The sequence below is a fragment of the Vombatus ursinus genome, unplaced genomic scaffold (assembly GCF_900497805.2).
Source record: "Vombatus ursinus unplaced genomic scaffold, bare-nosed wombat genome assembly UNPS02014798.1, whole genome shotgun sequence".
NCBI lineage: Eukaryota > Metazoa > Chordata > Mammalia > Diprotodontia > Vombatidae > Vombatus > Vombatus ursinus.
The window spans coordinates 29,968,252-29,989,432 of record NW_020954576.1 but is presented as its reverse complement, the minus strand read 5'-3'; the positions used below and the strand labels follow the sequence as shown (position 1 = coordinate 29,989,432).

The following is a 21,181-nucleotide window of genomic DNA, read 5'->3' as shown; positions in this document are numbered from 1 at the left end:
TACTCCTCACTCTTCCACTCCTTCACTCTCCCACATGCCCTGAAGCAATATAACTTTTATTTTTCTTTCTTCATCTCTGCTTCCTCCAAATAAATTTTTTTAAACCTATTACTTGTGAAGCAAACTAGAACGTAGGAGAAATGGGAAGGCAAGACATATGAGGGAGGGGAAAGACAAGAAAAAGGGACACAGATGCCAAAAGAATTTTCATTTTTATAATCAAAATGATTTTTTTTACATAGACAACAGAAACACACCAATATTTTGTGCGAAAAATATTTTTAAATAAATTTTTGTCTTTTTTTTGTACATTCTGATATACATATGTAACAAGGTTTATGGCACTGTAACCAGAGTCAAATCAAAAGAACAAAGGAAAGGGGGGAATAAAAGGTCATTGCTTTTGTTTTACTCCTTCCTAAATCCAAGCTGGCCATGTTTGTCCTACCTTTCTATTATTAAAGAGCCAGCTCTAACTGGTTTGCACACTCAAAACATTTTATTATTGCACAAGAAGCCAGTGAAGGCATATGGCATGATGGTCAAGTTCCTTGTTTTTTAGAAACCTTTTAAACCCAAGAGGGGAAAAACCAAAACCAAAAACCAAAAAAAAAACAAAAACAAACAAAAAAAAAACCCCAATCTCAGCATATGAAGCAAACATAATCAACAGTACCTTTTATCTCTTTAAAAGAGTGAGTGAAGGGTTCTTTAGGCAATTAAAGCTGTCTTGATACCTCCTTTTCACCAATGACCACAGCTAGATTTGGTTTGTGTTTTCTGTATCAACAGCCTTGGCAGAATCAAGGCCTTTTTGTTTCGGTGTATTTAATGCTTAATTTTGACTATTTAATTTTTTTAAAAATTTTTAAGTAATTTATTGGGTCTATGAACCTGCACAGACTACTTAGCCATAAAGTCTACACGTAGCTGAAAAGGGGAGACAGAATGGGGGTAGGGAGTCAGATGGAACAACAATACCAAGTGCTGTTTTGTTTCTACCATTGGTTTTTTACGTGACCTCTTTAGTTTCCCTGTTTTTGATGAGTTTGTGGGACACGAATTTCAATGTCAACTGACGTGAAATTGTTCTCACACTTGCTAAAAATAAAAAGCATTTAAATGTTTGTTTAACTAACAAACTTTACCCCCAATCTCAAAAAAGAATATTAATAATAATAATAACAATTATAATAATAATAAACAACCTCAACCCTCCCTCCTCCAAATCAAATGAATAACATCACACAGTGGTCACACAACTGTCTCCACTCCAATGAGCTTTGGCGTAAGGATTCTTGGTGTCACTCCATTATTGAGGTCTTCCTCAAACTCCAGCAATTGCCCCATAAAGTTAAGGTTGGGAGAAATAATTGGTCGTTTGCCTTTGACAAATTTATAAGCATCAGTCATGGTCATCCGGGTGTGCTTCATCAAGTAGGCAATGACAATGGTGGCCGAGCGGGACACTCCTGCCTGGCAATGGATGAGAAGTCCTTTCCCACACTGGTGAGCTTCCTCTGAAAAAAAGAGAGTGGGAATAGAGGGGAAGGGAGAAAGGAAAAAGGGAGAAGGGGATGATGTTTACTCTTATCTGAGTATGGGCTCCATTAAAAAAAATTAGCAGTTTTGGAACAGTTTTGAAAGCAAATATAACTAAGTAGTCATGTCACAATGAGAAAGATGGCATGGAGGATAGAAGATTGGACATAGAGTCAGGAAAACCTGGCTTCAAGTTCTGCTTTTGACACACATGAGCTATGTAATTCTGAGCAAGGCACACAGCCTCTCAGTGACCCTGGCAACTCAATTAAGACAATAAATTACAGATGAGTTGCTGACCTGCAGTGGTGGAAGGAATTTCCATATAAAGAGTTCCCCATATTGATAAAATCACAGTTTCTCACTCCCTCACATAGCCAGAAACCAGATGAAGTTAAAGTTAGCCACATAGTAGAATAAATTCTACACCTAAGAGAATTTATGAAAAATCAATTGAGCATAATAGGAGCATGGGAGGAGAAAGAGGGTGAGAATTGAAAGGTTTTCTTTTTTAATCATTTGGGGGGAAAATATAATTTGCACTGTAAACAGTAACTGTAGGATAGGTTGTCCCATCAGCTCTGCCCGAGGATACATAGAACACTTTATGACGTTACACTTGGAATGTCCTAATGTTTTAGACAACGATGAGCAGGGTGTAAGATCTCAGGAGACTAGTTATTTTGATTGCATTGACTTTCAGTGTGCCTCTGAGTTAGAAATTGACATTGGGCTCACCAAATGTCCTCATATTGCTTTTAGCTACTATAGAATGTTGCCACCAACTATGGCAGCAACTGTAGTTTTCCCATTGGTTTATAATTTCCTTCACAAGAACAGTAAGGAGGCTGGGTTATGTGACTTCTAAGGTCCCTTAACAGTTCTAAATCTTTTTCCCAGATAAGGAGAAGTACAGAGAGGTAAATTAACTCATTGTAGGTCAAAAAGGTATTAGAAGAGCCAGAATATGAATCCAGGTCCTCTAACTCCAATGATAGTATTCTTTTGATCTTGTCATGCTGTCCCCTTAATAATAATTGGCTGTTTGTTTTTGGTTTTGTTTTTTTTTTAATCTACTTACCCACTCAAGGGCAGTCAAAATTATCTTTTAGGCTTATATATGTACCAAGAACAATATTTATAATCTTTATATCTCTAGCAACAAAGACAGTGCCTTGCACACAGCAGCTACTTAATAAATACTCATTGATTTAAAAAAAAAAAAGATTCCCCTCTCCTCCATTACTTGTTAAGGTAGAGAATAAAAATCTCTTCTTAAAAAAAAAATCTGATTTTTTTTTTTAGAATTTTTCAGAACATTAAACTGGTTCTGAAATGAAAGGAAACTTGAAAAGCTATTCTATAACTTTTAGTGTATACACAGCGACATGCATATCACAGGCACTCAAATATTTGCTAAAGGGCTCAGTGGATAGAGTGCTGGACCTGGAGTCAGGAAGACTCATCTTTTCTTCCTGAGCTCAAATCCAACCTCAGATACTTACTAGCTGTGTCACCCTAGGTAAGTCACTTAACCCTGTTAACCTCAGTTTCCTCATCTGTAAAATGAGCTGAAGAAGGCAATGATAAACTGCTCCAGTATGTTTGCCAAGAAAACCCCAAAAGGAGTCACCAAGAGTTGGACATAGCTGAACGGACTAAACAATAAGAACGAAATGCTTGCCTACACGTGTATGTGTACCATGACAACAGGGTAAATTCTAGACTCTAAGCTATCCGAGGTCAAGAGACTTTGTCTTCTCTAAACTTTATTATCACACTAGACCATTGTGTAGTACCTCTGTATAGTCAGTGCTTTATTCATGTTTTATGAATAAGTAAAAGAGGAAACTAAGCCATAGTACAAATGCCACAGCAACAGAAAGAAGCACCATTGGGTACATTTTCAGAAAAAAACGAAGACTTAAAAGAAGTAAGAATGGGTCTCTTTTTAAAATTTTTGTTAAAAGGAGTAGCTGCCTAGGAAGGGGAGGGAGGAAGAGAGACACTAAAAGATAAACATGATATAAAAATGTATATCAATAAAAATAAATATAAAACAACAACAAAGAAGTTACAGTGGGTATTTATGCAGTCTGGTTATCTTTACTAAGGACCTTTGAAACCAAGTAACAAAGGAAATTTCCTTGAATGTCAGTTTGAGAAGTAGCATGACAAGAGACAAGGGTACCAGGATGTCATTTCCCTAAGCTATTTCTATTGGCTTTCAAAAATCTAACCAGATTTTTATCTAAACCTAATTTTTATTTTAAAAACCATAGGTGAAACAATGAGAACCATGAATTTTAAAATGTATCCTTTGGTATGCTGTTTTTTTTTTCTTGCTGTCTTGAACTGCTAGACTTTCAAACTATTTAGCAAACTTTGGCTGTCTCAAATCAAAAGCACAAAATTTGGGGTGAGGGCATAAGATTGTGGTCAGGGTTATTATCTCAAGATTTACTCATGGGTCAAACAATTAATAGTCCTCTGCATTCATGTAAGCTATGCTTCAGGTCATTCTTCAATTTATTTCCCCCACCTTTGACTTTCTATTTTTTTCCAGCTCTGTTCCAGGTGGTCTTTTTGAGTGCTTTCCCATGTTAATTTATTAGTTGATTTATTAACTAGTATGAGGTATATATGCTCTAGCATGATTCTCTCGTCCTTTCCCTCTCCCCCTCAAAGCTTTCCCAATTCTATAAATTATCCAGGTTTGACTGGCTAACCCAATGCAAGGAAAACAATTTCCTCATGCTTCTCATCTACACTAATTAAGCCAGACTATATCATCAGCCACATACCAGTCTATTTTTCACCTACACGATGATGATGAAACCCTTCTTACTCAAAGCCAGAAAGTAGAACATCCTCAGGGCTCAAAACTTGGCTCCAATATGGTCAAGGAAGGAACTGAAAGTTTCTGTGTAGCCATAATTAATTATGGGTTAGTAAAACTAAAAGAAGAAGACTGTATATTACCAATTACTAACCACTGCTGGGGTGAGTATACTGCTTAACCTGAACACTGTGGAAGGGGTACAAGCACCACTGCATGGTTCTGTGAGGAATCCCAGCTCTGCCACAATATCCTTCTGCGGTGACTTTGACCTGCCAAAAATTCTCTGGGCCTCAGTTTCTTTAATTTGGAATTGAGGAGGAGGGGGTTGTTGATGAACTCATCTCCCAGTTCTAACATTCTATGATTTTAAATACAAAGAAAACAAAAGCAAGGAAGGAGAAAACCAGCTCTGGAGCCCCAAAATGGCTCTGATTTTCATAATAAAGAAACACCATGCACAAATTATTTTTTTTTACTTAATATGATAAAGACTTGCTACTGACTGTAGCATTTTGGATAGAAGTGTGTGTTGCCCCTACCACCACCACCACCTTCATCTAACGACCTTGACGACCTTGATCTATTTTCTATAATCATTTCTCCACATCTAGAAACTTTGATGCTAATAGTTCTCTTTTCCCTTTAAGTCACTTATTTTTTTTCATTCATTCATTCACGTATTCATTCTCTGTCTTTGGATCCTACTATAGTTCCCTAAAGGTATGCCCTTTTCTATTTGTTGTGTGTTCTTAGTTGCGCAAGCACAAGGAATATGGTATCTCCTCACCAGGACTAAGATTCACCCCTCTTCTGTGCTAGGCCACCAGCTTTTAAGAGATGAAAACCAAAACCTTGGCGACCAAAAGAAGGAACCCATACAAACACCACAGCCCCATTAACATTCCTGCAAGACTTCCTAGAACTCTGCTTAAACAAATGGGACCCTGCCCCGGCCTCCCTTTCCTACCAAGGAGTGCTCTAGGAGCCTATGCTAGGGAAGTAAAAACCACTAGGAAAATAAAAGTTAAGCCTAAGGGAAGGTAAGACTGGAAACTGATAGGCCGGAGTCCTTCCTCCCCCTCCTTCCCTCATGATCTAGAGGAGGAACAGCATCAGGTTATGCTACCCTTGGCAAGAACATGTTAAAGAGAAGGGGTCCACTAGGGGTCCAGATCAGCAGTAGTCTATGAAAGGCTTTGCTGGTAGAAATTGTCTCATTCTATACATTTGTACCCCAGCACCTAGCACCATGCCTGGCATACAGTAGGCACTTAAAATCTATGCTTGTTGGGGCAGCTAGATGGTACAGTGGCTAGAGCACCAGCCCTGAAATCAGGAGGACCCGAGTTCAAATGTGACCTCAGACCGATCACTTAACACTTACTTGCTGTGTGACCCTGGGCAAGTCACTTAAGCCTAATTGCCTTAAAAAAAAAATCAATGCTTGTTGATAGACTGGGGGTAATAGATAGAGCCCTGGATTTGGAGTCAAAAGACTTAGAATCCTAGTCCTGTTATTTAACTGGCCAAACCAGCTAACATTGATTAAGCAACTTACTAGATGCCAGATACCGCTAAGGACCGGGGATACAAAGATGGGCAATAATCAGCCCCTGATCTCAAGGAGTCCGCAGACTCCTCAAGGGATAACATGCAAACAACTAGGAGATACACAGGGTAAACTGGGGGTAGTCTCTGATGGTAGGCATTAAAATGGAGAACTGGGTAAGTCTTTTTGCAGAAGGCCAGACTTTAACTGAGAATTGAAGCTAAAGAGGAAGCTAAGAGGAGGAAAGAGGAAGAGAGGAAGAGAGCTAGTGAAAATGCTAGGAGACTGCCCTATGACTTTTGGCAAATCATAATTATACCTCTTTGAGACCTATTTTCTTTATCTGTAAAACAAGAATACTACATATTCTACCTACCTCACAAGGCTATCTTTTCAAACCCCCTGAGTTGTTGCTGTTATTATCCTCTTCTATGTACTTCTCATCTCAACTGTAGATCACCCAGTCACCTCTTATTACAGATGAAGTGGCCTTTCACTATCTGAACAGGTCTGAATTTGATTTCTGAGAGTAATATTCAGGATAACTCCTTTTCAGAACCATAATTGGATATGTGGGTGATAGGAGCAAGCAGCAGAAATGTTAAATTGACTTTTCAAGATAAAGTCAGATGAGGAGGAAGAAAGATTCCATATCCCCCAACCCCCGAGACATTAGCTCCCCTGAGCAGAGACTCAAGGATGGGAGGGAAGGAACTGCCATGGGGCTAGCTAAGGGGAGAGGGAAAGGGAAGAAGCATACCATCTGGTAGCTTTCCATTTTTTCTAATTATCCTTGATAACTAGCTTAGTTGTTGCTATGTTAGTGAGGAGGGGAGCAAATGATTTTTACAGTATCCCCTAAATTCTGGTGCCCTTGGGCAAGGCCCTAATTGTCCTGGCCTAGTTCTGGCTCTTGCTCCTTTTGATTATATAGAGGCAGAAGGAAGGAAGGAAGGAAGGAAGGAAGGAAGGAAGGAAGGAAGAGAGGGAGGGAAGGAAGAGAGGGAGGGAGGGGAGGAAGGGAGGGAGGAAGGGAGGAAGGAAGGGAGGAAGGAAGGGGAATTCTTGGAATCCAGACAATTGATGAGGCTGCCCTCAAAGCAGAAACATAAGAGAAATATGGTAGAGGAATGCCCAGAGGAAATAGTTACCAATGAACTCAAAAGCCTCTTCAAAGTATTGCCTCAGGTTCTGTTTGTTGCTGTCTGTGGCAGGCAGTCGTTTGTAGTTAAACAGGCCCTTCTCATAGTGGTAGAGGGGGAGGTGGGTGGTGACATTGATGATATAGCCGATGTTTAGTCGCTGCATGGTGTCCAGGTCCTGAGCATCATGCTCATTGCCGAGGAACAAACAGGGCAGGATGGGGGTCAGCTCCGCGTTCTCAATGTCAGGGGTCATGGGGGGGAGGGGTTGAGGTAGCACGCTGGAGGCTGCAGATGCTCCCCCACCACCCTCTGGGCACTCCTGCAGCTGGAGGGAGCTATCACAGAGGTTTTCATGGTTCTGCTTAAAACTACTGAGTCCACCTAGAAAGGGAGGAGAAAAAAGAAATTCAAATAGAAAATCATTAGCTTTTTTAAATGATGGAAATCTTTTTTTTTTTGGCCCCATGAAATGGATATGATTTTTTTAATTACAACTGATATTTATATACATATACAAAATAAAGTAAAAACAGCAAGAATGCACAAGGAAAGTACTCAGTCATGACTTTTACTGGATGCTTTCATAGGGTGCATATATACCCTCATCACATTCAATTTTGAGACATACTTGGGCTCAGTTTTGCAAGTCTTATCACTCCCACTGAATTTTAAGCTCCTCAAGGACAGGAACTGTATCATTTTTCATGTTCTGATTACCCTCCAAATTCATTTCAACAATCATTTGTTATTTGACAATAACAACAGCTCACATGTATCTAGAGGCTTACAGTTTTTACCAAGGCCTTTCTTTATATGAGCCTTTAGGTGCCTAAGCTGTGTCCTCCAAATGATGATTTGTCTTTGTTTTATTTTGCCCATAGTGTAAAGGAAATGTATACTTTTAGGGACTAGGAGTAAATAGCAAAAAAAAAAAAAAAAGGCTACCTCCCTATATAATACTATCTAGCATGGAAGTATCTATTCTGTTACTTTCATGGATGTGGTCAAATTCTAAGCATTCTCTTTTCTATCTATAAATGGGGGGGGAAGATGAGAAGAAGATAGATACTCTCCAACGTTTCTTCTTTATAGCATTTTCCATTTTTCTCTCATGGATTCTATCTACCTCAACTTCTAACAGAGATAGAAGTCTTCTTGGAGGAAAAAAAATGGACATGTGGTGATTTTTGTGGACAGTCAGATGGGTACCTAATGTATGTTCTATCAGAACTGGACAGGCTATAGTTCTGTGAATCAAAAGAAAATAGTAAATGTAGCAAACTCAGAACTGTATAGAGAATACATCTACTGACATCTCCCTGAAGTACTTAGTACACAGAGAAAACACAAAAGTTTATATCTCTTAGATACAATGATGCCCAGCTGCCTTGATAATACCAACATGATATAGAAGGTGATAGTGAAAGAACCAAGGGGATATAGTCAGGTTAAAAATCAATACAGAAAGCCTATTACCTCACCAGTTTCTGAACCCAATGCAATTTCTATGGTCTTTCTCTTTCAAGTACAGTAACACAAATACAGCACAAAATAGAACCTAGACAATATCTTAGAATGCAGATATCAATAAAACTGGTAAGAGATGAGGTGAAATAGAGAAGAAAATGGAAAAGCCACTTTATTCCTGGTGATAGCTCTCCTAAAAAATGTAAAGGGTCAATATTATAATCACTGAACTCATTCAAAAAGAAACAAAAATAAAACAGCTTTTACTTGGAAAACGAAGAAAAGTAGCTATACTGAAAACACATTGGGGCTATAATTGGCTTCCGTGTTTAGATAGATACCTCCCATTGTGAATTTCACTGTTCTACCAGCTAAGATAACATTGGCCACAAAGGCAGGCCCAAACAGAATTTTTAAAAGAGAAAGCAAGTGGAGGAAATTCAGAAGTTAAAAAAAAAAACCAAAAACACTTTATATGAGAGATCTCTTTCTATGTCTCCATCTCTGCCCTTCTGCTCTATCAATCTGTCTGTTTCTCTCAAAAATTCAACCAATCACCTACCATAATCACCCATTGGAGGACCTCTAAATAATTACAAAAACCTGCTTATAAGGTCTGTCTCTCATGGAATTCAACTAAATACTTCCCATCAGGCATTCATAGTTTAGATCCTCATGCACTTTCTCTGGAAGGAAGAAGGAAGACAGCACACTTTTTTGGATCTGATGTGAATAAGGACTGATCAAAAACAAGCTACACAAAAACTCTCAAGGCCAAGAAAAAAAGTGTCTGGGCTGCTATTCTTTAGTACACTGAAGCTGCGTTATATCTTAAAGGGAATGATCTTTAAAAGGAAACAACATACTCACACACCAAAACACGACCAGCCCCGCCCCCAAACAACTCACACTCAAAAGCTGTGTGCAGCTTTTTCAAATTCCCTTTCTATACCTCCTTTCCCGATGACATCAGCCCAAGGCTCCCCACCTGCCCAGTTGCCATAGCAGTTACACAAAGACACACAATGACATCAGTTGGCATGATATCAGCTCTTTGAGTGCAAACAATACAAGAAGAACTACTCTGTTTAAAGACTTTGGTACAACTGTGTTCTGGGGAGCCAATGATGTAATGTGAACAGGTGGCTTGGGCCCTCCATTTGCCTACAGGGCGGGAGGGGGGCTGGGAGATCCGGTAGGGATGAGGAGACCGTGCATGACAGATACCAATGGAATACTCCATATCGTTTGGAGTGTGTGCATATACATTTTATGTTGAGGCCATATGGTGCCCTACACACACACTCAATATACTTGGTGAGAAAACAAGCTGAAGGGTGAGGGTTAGTGGAAAGTATGGAGAAAACATACTGGGCTGAATAGGGAGATACTCGCTGAGGCATCCAGAGAAATATTCTAAAGTTTAGTCACCCAAAGCTTCTCATCCATTTTCATTTAAGTAAATTGAAACATATGAATGTGGGCACACACACATGCATATGAGAGCAAGAAGAAATACAGGTTAGAAGATGATTCCTGTTCAAGTCTGAGTTGTTCTAGATGGTCTTTGGGGTTCCTCTTCCAACCATGAGAGTATATGATAAATGTACACACACACACACACACACCTGCAAAATGTTTCTCTTTATGTAGGCATAGTAAGAACGAAGAATAGTGGCAGGGATGAAGGTGGCAATCGAGGTAGGATCTAAGGATTTTTATAATTTTTGAAAATTTTTGTGGGGAAGTAATGGGGTGGATTTTTTTAAACCAGCCAAATATTCGTGGCTGTAAACCTTAAAGGGCTTTCTAAATGTTAGCTATTATGATTATTATCATCATAATATTTAAAAGCCAGTGTATCACACATAGTCCTCTGGAACTATGAGAATATTTAAAAAGTCCTGTGGGTTTTTTTAAGTTTATGATAAAGGTCCTAAAGTAAAGACCAAAGCTTTTTCTTTTAAAACAGGGTGGCCATCAAGAAATTTGACCAGTTTTATTTAGCATTAGAAAAATGAGAAAATATTTCAAAAAAAATCCTAAGATAACAGACACTCCCTTTCTCAAAGGTTAAAATCCAACTTCACTTATTTGGCTGGGAAATGTAGTCAGGATAGCTTTTAAACAAGATTTTGTTTTAAAAATGAAAGTCTATAGTTCTGGCCAGAGGGGCTCTCCTTTCCTCCCACTTGAAAGTTACCAGCACAAATATATTCTAAGCATGAACAGCTCAGCTAGAGCTAGAGAATACATGTTTGACACTGCTTCCAGGGGCCAACAGCAAAGCGCTTTGGAGCACTCCTGATGAGTCTCTCCCTACTTTGAGAGGGGTTAGGAGTTACCTTCTTCTAACCTGTGTTTCTTTCCTGCCTCTTTCTTCTTGCTCTCATATGCATTTGTGTGTGGCTCATGTTCATATGAGAGGGATTGTTCCACTGACTGAAGCCCTTTGATAAAAGAAATGTGTGGCAGTGGAACTGATGCTCCCAGGGACCAAAAGAACATTTAGTGATGTAGTTGAAAGCCAGTCTTCTCTCTGTGAGTGAGTTTAAGAAACCTCTGTCAATGTATGAGCCAGAAGTCTCTTCCACATGTTAAATATAGATAGAACTTTTAAACACAAACTCATGAATTTAATGCTAAGCTGGAAAGTAAGCAATTTCCAAAGACTTCTCCATCCCAAGAGAAGCAAGAAATGTTAAGTGCAGGTAGCATGTAAAGTGAATTTATCTTAGGTGTTTGTTGGAAAAGTAATGGATTGAGTACTGAGCTTAGAATAAAAAAAAAAAAAACGATTCAAATTCCATCTCTGATTCTTATTGGACAAGTTACTCAATCTATCTGTGCTTCAAGTAATTCCCTAGTCTTGGGGGAACTAGAAAGACTGCTAAATGTGGAATAGGAGGACCTGAATTCAAATCCTGCCAACTACTGATTACTGTGTGGATCATGGGCAAATCACTCAACTTCTCTGGGCCTCAGTTTCCACATCTGTAAAATGAAATTAGATCAGTTAACCTTTGAGGTCCTTTCTGGATCTGAATGTACAACCAGGTCATTTATAAATTACCTGCTTGAGTAAAATGAAATCCCATAATACAGGTTCCCCAGAAGTCATAAATCCTTTCTGTATTCTTCTCTTACATGTGCCAATTCAGTGCCAAAGTATTATAGCAGTTCATAAAAGGAAGGAAGGAAGGAAAGAAAGGAGGGAGAAGAGAAGGGAGGGAAGAAGGAAGGAAGGAACTTTATTAAGTAACTATTATATGCTAGGCACTGTGCTAAAGTGCTCATTTGATCTTCACTACAACTCTGGACTGTAATTGCTATTATTATCTCTTTTTTACAATTAAGAAAACTGATGAAAATAGAGGTCAAGCAACTTGCCTGGAGTCACACAGATGTTAAGTGACTGAGGCTAAATTTGAACTCATATGTTCCTGATTCCAGTCCCTGAGCTCTATCCACTGCACCACCTACATGTCTCCAGGAGAGAGTAACAGATTATTACGAGCTGGGATACTCAGGGTGAACTTCAGAGAAGAGCTAGGATTTCAGATGGGTGTTGAGGATAGGGAGGGATTGGATAAATGGAGAGAAAGGAAAGAAGGTCACCAACTGAAAAATCAACCATCAGGGATGGAGAGGCAGTATAGTATGGTTATTAAAGTACTGGACCTGAAATCAAGAAGAACTGTTGGGAATTTAGGCCAGATATTCACCTATTCTATGACACTGAGCAAGTTAACTGCTCTCTGCCTCAGCTTCCTTTTCTCTAAAATGGGAACAATAACTGCACATACACTATGATACTGCTGTATCAAATGAGATAACACACACTTAAGTACTTTGCAAAACTTAAAGGCTCTAAAAAATGCTACTTAATATTATGTAAACTCCTACCACAAGGCATTGCAGGCAAAGGATACCAATATAAAAACAAAAATAATAACAATCATTATTATTATTATTATAGCCAGGTTAATTAGAGAGCTTTCAGGTGTGCAAAACAATTTTAAATATGTCTCATTTGATCCTCATAACTCTGTGAGGTAGATGCTATTATTATTCCCATTTTAAAGATGAGGAAACTGAGGCTGGAAACAGTTACATGACTTGTTCAGGGTCACATGGTTAAGTCAATGTCTGAAGTGGGATTTGAACTCATGTCTTCTTGATTCTAAGTTCAGTACTCTACCTGCTGAACCATCTGGTTGCCTTTGTGAGGGGACCACTTTAGAGAATCTGCTTTTATGAGGCTTACATTCTTTATCATTCAGTTGTCTTTTTACTTCAAACTCTGTGGGATTTCGGGGTAAGAGGGGTCGTGTGACTGGGAGTACATAGAGACTGAACTTGGAATCACAGGTCCGTATGCATACTTTCATCCACAGAGTCACGATTGGAAGTCAAACTCTTGAGTTGCCAATTAGAAATTTTGCAATATCGGAGGCAACTTGGTGGCACAGATACAACACTGAGCCTCGAAAACCTGAACTCAAAGCCAACTTCAGATACTTAATAGCATGTGACCTTGGGCAAGTCACTTAACTTTTGTTTGTCTCAGTTTTCTTAACTGTAAAATGAGGATTAATTAAAAATTATTTAATTAACTAATTAATTAAAATAAAATTTAAAAAATAAAATAAGATTAAAATTAATTTAAAATTTAAATAGGGTTGTTGTGAGAATCAAATGAGATAACATTTGTAAAGTGCCTGGCACACACATAGTAGGTGCTATAGAAATGCTTTTTCCTTTCCTTAGTGTATAACTTTTTAATGCCTCCTTTTTTCCCATCTGTAAAAATAGAACATCTTTCCCTGTACCCCACTTTGACTGAAAGCTCCCAGGGCTTCTTTTCTTTTCTCTTCCTGGGCCCTTTATTCTTTGGCTTATGCAAAATGCACTATTTATGTGTTTACCCAATGCTCACTCATTTTCTCTCTCTCCTGGCCACAGGCCCATCTGGATGTGGTCTGCATTGGACTATAAGCACCGAGGCTCTAATAGAGGGATGGAATTTACATAATATCACTTTGTATAGGACCTTGCACTGCAGCTACAGAAAGAATTATGTTTTACCAATATTTCTGATGGTGTGAAGGATATCAGCCTGGTTGAGAAACCAAGGAAGATTTTGCTATAAATGATGACTATAAAACACAAACACATACACATACATAAACAACACACACACACACGAGGCTGTTTTTCGTTCATGTTTATTTGGTGTTATAACCAAGACACGCTGGTACCCCTTACAGCAGTGGTCTTCAGGAAATGAGGAGATTCCTCAAATAAGGCCACTTAGCTATTATTCCCAATGGTTTATCCCTACTGTAAGCTTTCATGTATTTGATTTAGATTGCTTTAGACAAGCATATTTTGACAATGTCTCCAAAATGCCTAGATAGCTGCCCTCTGTTTGCTTGAACATTAATAAAGATTCTCAAAAATTGCTCACTCTCACCAATTGTGGGTGGGGCAGTTGACTCCTTTTCTGCTTCCCCTTGGTGTTACAGAAACAGGCACAGGAGCTAGAACCTTAGGTGTTAAGTTTTGGTGTGGAAGAATAGCCTCCCCCCCCAACACCAAATGACAGCTGCCTAGCCCAGTCCCCCCATCCTAAATGGTCTTTCAATATTAATTCCCTATCTGTCATTTCCAAATTAAGATTTAATGGCCGATATGTCTGAGGGACAACAAATATAATATGATAATATTTGAACAACATGGGCAGACTGTTTGAAAGGATAGTTGAGATATGGGTAAATATAGCCTGTTCCTTTAAATGTGTTACCTCATTTATTTACATTAGAACAGAAAGCACGGCCAGAAGCAACAGCTGATGACAATCCTGTGTAATTTTCCACAAGGACACCAATTAACCAGCTTTGGGGTGACTTAACAAGTAGAAGACTTTTATAGGAGGCAGATTCTAACTGCAAGGGCTCTGAGGTACCCCAACTCTGGTAGACTTCGAGAGAAATCCAAATGCCTAAAGAAAAGCTCCCATCCTTTCTACAGAACCTTAGGGACCCCAAAGGGGACTGGGCTGGAAGAATCTGGGACAGGGAGGAAATAAAAGGCCAAAGCATCCTCAAAAGAGGGCTAGAGGGAGGAAGGCAGTAAGGTTTATGTTGCAGCTGAAGTCAGAAGACCTGGGCTCAAATCCTATTTCTGACACTTATATGTGTGACTGTGGGCAAAGTCATTTAGGATTAATGGGTTTAGAGTTGGAAGGGACTTTAACTTAGAGACTAGTCCAACCCCCTCACTGCACAGATAAGGAAACTGAGAGCCAGTGAGGACAAGCGATTTGCCCAAGGTCACAGAGGTACTTAAAATTCTCTGCCTTATTTTCCCCAGGTATAAAATAATAAGACTGGCTGGACAAAGTACCTCCAGCTCTAAACCTAGGATACTAATATATTTTTATGTCTGACATTCAGAGTCCGAAATGCTCTTCCACCAGTAAGAAAGAATTCCTGCTTTTCAAAACTAAAAATGTGAGTGACAAGTCTTTAAAACATGGTGGATCAGAACTCTGCCCACTAGCTATCAGTGAGTGCTGCAGACAAGACTGGTCTTCTCCTAAGGGTATAGATCAGAGAGCAAACAAGCATAGAACCTGCCTCTAAGGTCTCATTCTTCACTGATCTATGCCCAACTTTATTAAATGTTGTCTTACCCAAAGACAAGGAAAAACACAGTGGATAACTTACCTATAGTCATGTTCCTAAGATTCCAAGACTGGAAAGGTGATTATATGGGTGCATGAGATATTTGGAGGTAAGATTTCATCTTCTGGTTTAGAAAATGCCCTGATTAGAAATTTGTGTTTTTCCCCTACCTCCCCACAGGAGGCTAGGGCTCCAGATTTCACGAATGCTGCCATGGAGAGTTCTTGTCCTTCCAAAATAATTTTATTCTCACCACAAAATCCTCAAATAGAGAGTGCAAAAAGAAAAATGTCCCCCTTCAATAGAATTAATTTACCTAAGTACTGGGCCAGCTACTGGCTTTCACGTTCTCACTCTGTCAAAATAAGCATTCTTTTTAAGCCCAGCTCAACAGGAATATTACTAAAAGTAGATAGTTCAGTTTTTTTTTATTTCCCCTCACTCTACAATGTATCTGTGTATGTGTATACATACGTATATACACACATGTATATGTGTGTATGTATTGTGTGTATATATAATATACTATATATACACATATATACATGTGTGTGTATATATATAATGTATATACACACATATATATGCTAAGCCACACCTGTCCAGAAAGAAAAGCACGTAAAAATATTTCTTGTTTTTATTAATTTTAGCACACTCAGTTATGTTCTTTAAAACACACATATACACACACACAAACACACACACACACCCCTTTTATAACATCTTTAATTTAAGAGCAAATATTCCTCCATTTTAGAGACTATTAATTGAATGGATTAGTGACTTCCTGACAACGAATGATGAGATAAGGAGAAAAGTCTGTCTGTTGTCATTACACCAGCCAGTCCATCTTTTTCCCAGAAACACAATCTGGCCTCTAGCAGTTTCTACAGACCCTCCTTTTAATTTTTACAAATGGAATTTCCTCTTTTTCTTTGGCTTCATGCTGAAGGGTCTCTTTATCTTCAAAATATCTTAGGCCCCTGTTATTAACATACCTTCAACACTATGAGATACCAAACACAGCCTGGCAATTTTTGTTTCAATAAACATAAGAAAATATGGAGAAAGGTTCTAGTTCACAGGAAAAGTTCATAACCTAGATACAGGACTAAAAGGAATTGAATGCCCTCTTCCACCCTAGGAAGGTATATGCTTATAAGCTTTTGCCTCCTGTTAGGTTTAGTCATTGGAATAGGTTAGCCTTCCTCTGGGGCTGAAACTCTTGCTAAAGAGTCTTGTTAGATTTGCCATAACCAAAACACCCTCTATACCCAAAAAATGGATGACTGGGATAGCTTCCAATCTGGACCTCAGGGAACTACCACCCTAATCTGGACTCACTCTTGAGGGGCTGACCTAAACTGGCCTGACTGAGGGCCAGAGCAAGTGAGAGGGGCTGCCCAAAGGCCCAAGTTGCATCTGAGAGGGGAGAACACCTAGAACCCAACTGCCTGCACTCCAGCCCACACACAAAAGTCAACTGTGATTCCTGGCTTTCTCCCATCTACTCTCCTGACAATTAGGCAGAGAATCTCTATTACTGAATCACCATCCTGGATCACTAGATCTTTTGATATAGATATACCACAGGGGTGCTTTGAATCCCACTTTGGGAACCCTCTCTATATCCTATCTATATCCACCAGTCATAGGGTCATAGATTAGAACTATAGTTGGCCATCAAGGCCAACTCCATCATTTTACAGATAAAGAAACTGAGGCAGGCAACCAAGGTGATTTGCTGAGAGGTCAAGTGGCTAGTAAGTGTTTGAAGCAACATTAGAATTTGGATCTTCCCGACTCCAAGCTCAGTTATGTTACCTAGGGCTACCTACTATAATCTTTGGAAAGTTCACTAGTTAAATAGGTCAAAATGAACATACATATTTTTTTTAAATGTGAGGTTATATTGGAAGGTAGGGCGAGTGGCATTAATAGAATGATAGAAAGTATGGTCTTCTACTCTTTTCCTTTAAGAGACTCAATAAGCTATTCTTCATTTTATTGTTTAATTCTCTGTGGGGAAGGAAAGCATTCTTTGCCTTTCAATGCAGATAAAGTATCACTAAACAAACAAACATGCCAATCAAAAATCCTGGCAAAGCTTTTCATTAAACATGACCACTGTAAGGAAGGCAGAGAACAGGGAAACAAAGAATTGCTTAATAATCTCCAAACCCTAGAGGGGCAGACATTCACCTTAGACCCTAAATTAAATGCATCAGAACCTCACAGTAAAAGTGTGTTTTCTAGTGGGTTTTGATCTAACATTCTGTCCAATTAAATACATCTCTGGAAATGTCAAGAGCCATACTCATGGGAGAACACACTTCTACAATGAAACATCCCTGTTGGAAGTTGCACTGAGAGGTCATCCAGAAACATTCATGGTACCATGACACATGGGGTTTATTGCTTTTGTCCCATATGGGTGCTAAAGCAGAGGAATTGTGAACTGAGAAGCAAGAAGCTATTGTAACAACCTCTGACAAAGTGATGGCTGGCCACAAAATCCCTAGGATTTCTCGTTCTTCCCAGTTTGGGAAGGGAGAACACTAACACTCAGCCCTCAGCCAGGAGGATGGAGGTTTTTCACATATGGGCTAAGGCTTGGGACTCTTAAGGAGAGAGAAGGGAGAAGTGGCAGTCATCCCATGGAAGTAGCAGGACCATAGCAGCAGCCTGTGACATCTGTGACATCTGAAGTTTCCTTTTGTGAGACATGAGAGATGATCTCTATCTAAATAAACAAATTGGGAGAAAGAGAAAGAGAGAGAGAGAGAGAGAGAGAGAGAGAGAAGGTATGTTTGTGACAGTGGGTTTTTATCATGGGCCCCAATAGCAGGAGTCCTGAGAAAAACAAGCTAGCTGAGAGAACATAGAGGCCCTACTTCGGCCCCAAACTTATTTCCACTTAACTGTGTCCTTTTAAATTTTCTTAAAGAATACAGTTGCTAGATTTAATGTCATTTCTCATAAACACCTATGGCTGACCCTGTCCTTTTGATGCTAGGTGTTCCTTCATTTGCTTCATGAGAATGTAATGGTAGCCATGTCTGAGAGAGGGACCTTTTCCTAGGGCAAGGTTGGGAACTCCACCCATTATTAGAGAATTTTACTCTCTAAATAGAGGCATAAGCACCAGCTTTTTTCTTTTTTTTTTTTTCCTTTTTCTTTTTTTTCTTTTTAGAGGCAATCGGGGTTAAGGCCAGGGTCACACAGCTAATAAGTGTCTGAAGATGGATTGGAACTCAGGTACTCCTGACTCCAGGGCTGGCACTCTATCCACTGCACCACCTAGCTACCCCTGTACCAACTATTTCAAAATTACCCTTTTAAGTAAGGAATGACTGTGAACATTAGCCAAATTTTATAAAATTGCCATATAGACAGAAGCCTATGGTATACTATGAAATATCATGAAGTTGAACAACAATAAAATGTGTGTGCTCTCCACCAGTGTTCTTTAAAATGGTGATGCTGAACATTAATCAGTTGGTGGTCTTCAATGAACCACCCACACTCAGGCAAGACAAAGCCAGTAAGACCCCAAAGGCAACGTGGCATTACAGAGAGTGACAGACTTGGAAGCAAGGTGCCTACGTTCCAATAACAGTGTAGAATATTAATATCTGTGAAACCCTGGACAAGTACCTCTGAGCCTCAGTTTCCTCATCTGTAAAATGCAGATAATAGTAGCACCTACCTCACAAGACTGGTGTAAAGACTGATTGAAATAATGCATATAAAGTTCTATATGCATGTGAGCTATCACCACAGCCATGAGAATCGCATCCATAGATACTTCCAAAATACTTCTGAGGTTAAAGGGTAGGGGCTTGGAAAACGAGAAGGACATCTTCACATGTCTTCATAAATTTCTAAGGAGCTGTACTTAACCAATGAGTTTTTGGCTCAGAACAGCTACAGTCACTCAGCACTTCAGTCACTCAGCAAAATTCCATATTTGACTGAGATACTTAGCAAATTCAAGCATCTCTGATTAACCTCCAGAAAGTTTGAGTTTAAGTGATCTCTTTTCAAAGGTATCATCACAACATTGACACCATACTTGCCAACAACACACACACACACACACACACACACACACACACACACACACACACAGAGCACAGAACCAAACCAGGTTTATTTGAGACCAAAAAAATCAGAGGTAATGTTCATCCATTGACTCCCTTCTACAGTAAAGTGAAAGTTGCTTCATAGGTCTAATCTTACTTAGTTTTATGTAGCCATTCCCAAGGAAGCAAAAGAGACCTGAAATATGCATTTCAATCCCTTGGGAACACTTTTCCACTTGATCAACTATAAACAAAATCCTTTGGTGTCATCCAGGAGCTGTCACAGGTTGACGGCTATATTTTCAAAGTGCACACTCAGAAACACATGCAAAAAAAAAAATCACTGAGTATAGACAGACCAGGGTCCCCCAAAGGTTCAGGTCTTGTGTCATCAACCTGTACCATGAAAATCTTAGATTTTCAATTCAGCAAGCATTTATTATGTAATTACTATGTACAAGGTTAAGAAAAAATATATAATTTCTACCTTCAAATAATTTCTACCTTACAAAATGGTATAGGAATAATAGATGTGTAATAATGTATGCCATTAAGAATAAAAACAAGTTAGAATGATGCATATGCATACAAGAGTGTTAAGAGATTGAAAGAAGAAAGATTCACCCTTATCTGGCTTGGAAGGGGTGGGAGGAAGACATTAGGAAAGAGGTAATAACTGTTACCTTGATGAAAGGAAAGGATTTTATAAGGTAAAGATATGAAAGGAATTCCTTCTAGATATGGAGAATAGTATGCAAAAATGTATAGATCCTGGAGAGGGCAGGTTCAGTCAATAGCTATATTTTAAGTGCCTTCTATGTACCAGGCACTTTGCTAAATGCTGGACATACAAAGAAAGATAAAAATAGTCCCTGGCCTCAAGGAGCTCACATTCTAAGAAGGGAGACAACAAGCAAATAACTACATAAATATAACTGCATATACAAAGTAGATGGGAGGCAATCTCAGAAGGAAGATACTAGCATTGGGAGGGACTGAAGAAGGTCTCCTAAATGAGGTTGGATTTGAGCTGAATCATGGAGGAAGTCAAAAGAGCCAGGAAATAGAGGAAAAGAGAAAGAGCATTCCAATGCCACTGAAAAAGAACTGAATCAGGAAATGGAGGGCCATGTTAGAGGAACAGCAAGATGGCCAGAGTTGCCAGATCACAGAATACATGGAGGAAAATTAAAAGTAAGGAGAAGGGAAACATAGAAAGAAGGAAGGTTGTGGAGGACAAATGGGGGCAGCTAGGTGGTGCAGTGGATAGAGCTCCAGCCTTGGGGTCTGGAGGACATGAGTTCAAATTTGACCTCAGACACTTGACACTTACTAGCTGAGTGACCGTGGGCAAGTCACTTAATCCCAATTACCTCACCAAAAAGCAAAAAGAAAAAAAAAAGCCAAACAGAGGATTTTATATTTGATCCTGGAGATAATAGGGAGCAACTGAAATCTGAAACACAAAATGTATGAAGGAGAATAGTGAGAAATAATACTGGACAAATATGTTGAGCCCAAACCATGGAGAGCCTTGAATACCCAGCTAAAGAGTCTGTCTTTTCTTCCCCTATTAGGTAGAGGGAAGCCACTGAATGTTTTGAGTGAAGAAGTGATGAGATCAGACTTGTACATTCTGATGCTTATATTGGAAGGATAAATTGAAGAAAGGAGATAGGAACAGAATTTGGAGGCAACATTGTCACAGTAAGTAAGGTAAACAAAGATGCAAAGAAAGGAGGTGTGGTCAATAGTGTCACATACACAAAGAGGTGTAGTCAGCGTCACATACACAAAACAATGTGGTCAATAGCATCACATACACAAAGAGGTGTGGTCAATAGTGTCACATACACAAAGAG

The 21,181-nt window shown here is 39.2% G+C and overlaps 1 protein-coding gene across 2 annotated transcripts in view; it reads right to left on the bottom strand.

Moving 5' to 3' along the window:
• Positions 1–245: 245 nt before the first annotated feature.
• LOC114050197 (dual specificity protein phosphatase 10) overlaps positions 246–21,181 on the bottom strand; it is a 48,793-nt gene continuing 27,857 nt past the window's right edge. For both annotated transcript variants that reach the window (XM_027871832.1, XM_027871833.1), the window contains exons 3-4: positions 7,085–7,459; positions 246–1,520 (exon numbers count right to left, since the gene is read on the bottom strand). In XM_027871832.1, coding sequence (XP_027727633.1) covers positions 1,255–1,520; positions 7,085–7,459 — 641 coding nt within the window. In that variant the 3' untranslated portion in view covers positions 246–1,254. The remainder of the gene's footprint in view (positions 1,521–7,084; positions 7,460–21,181) is intronic.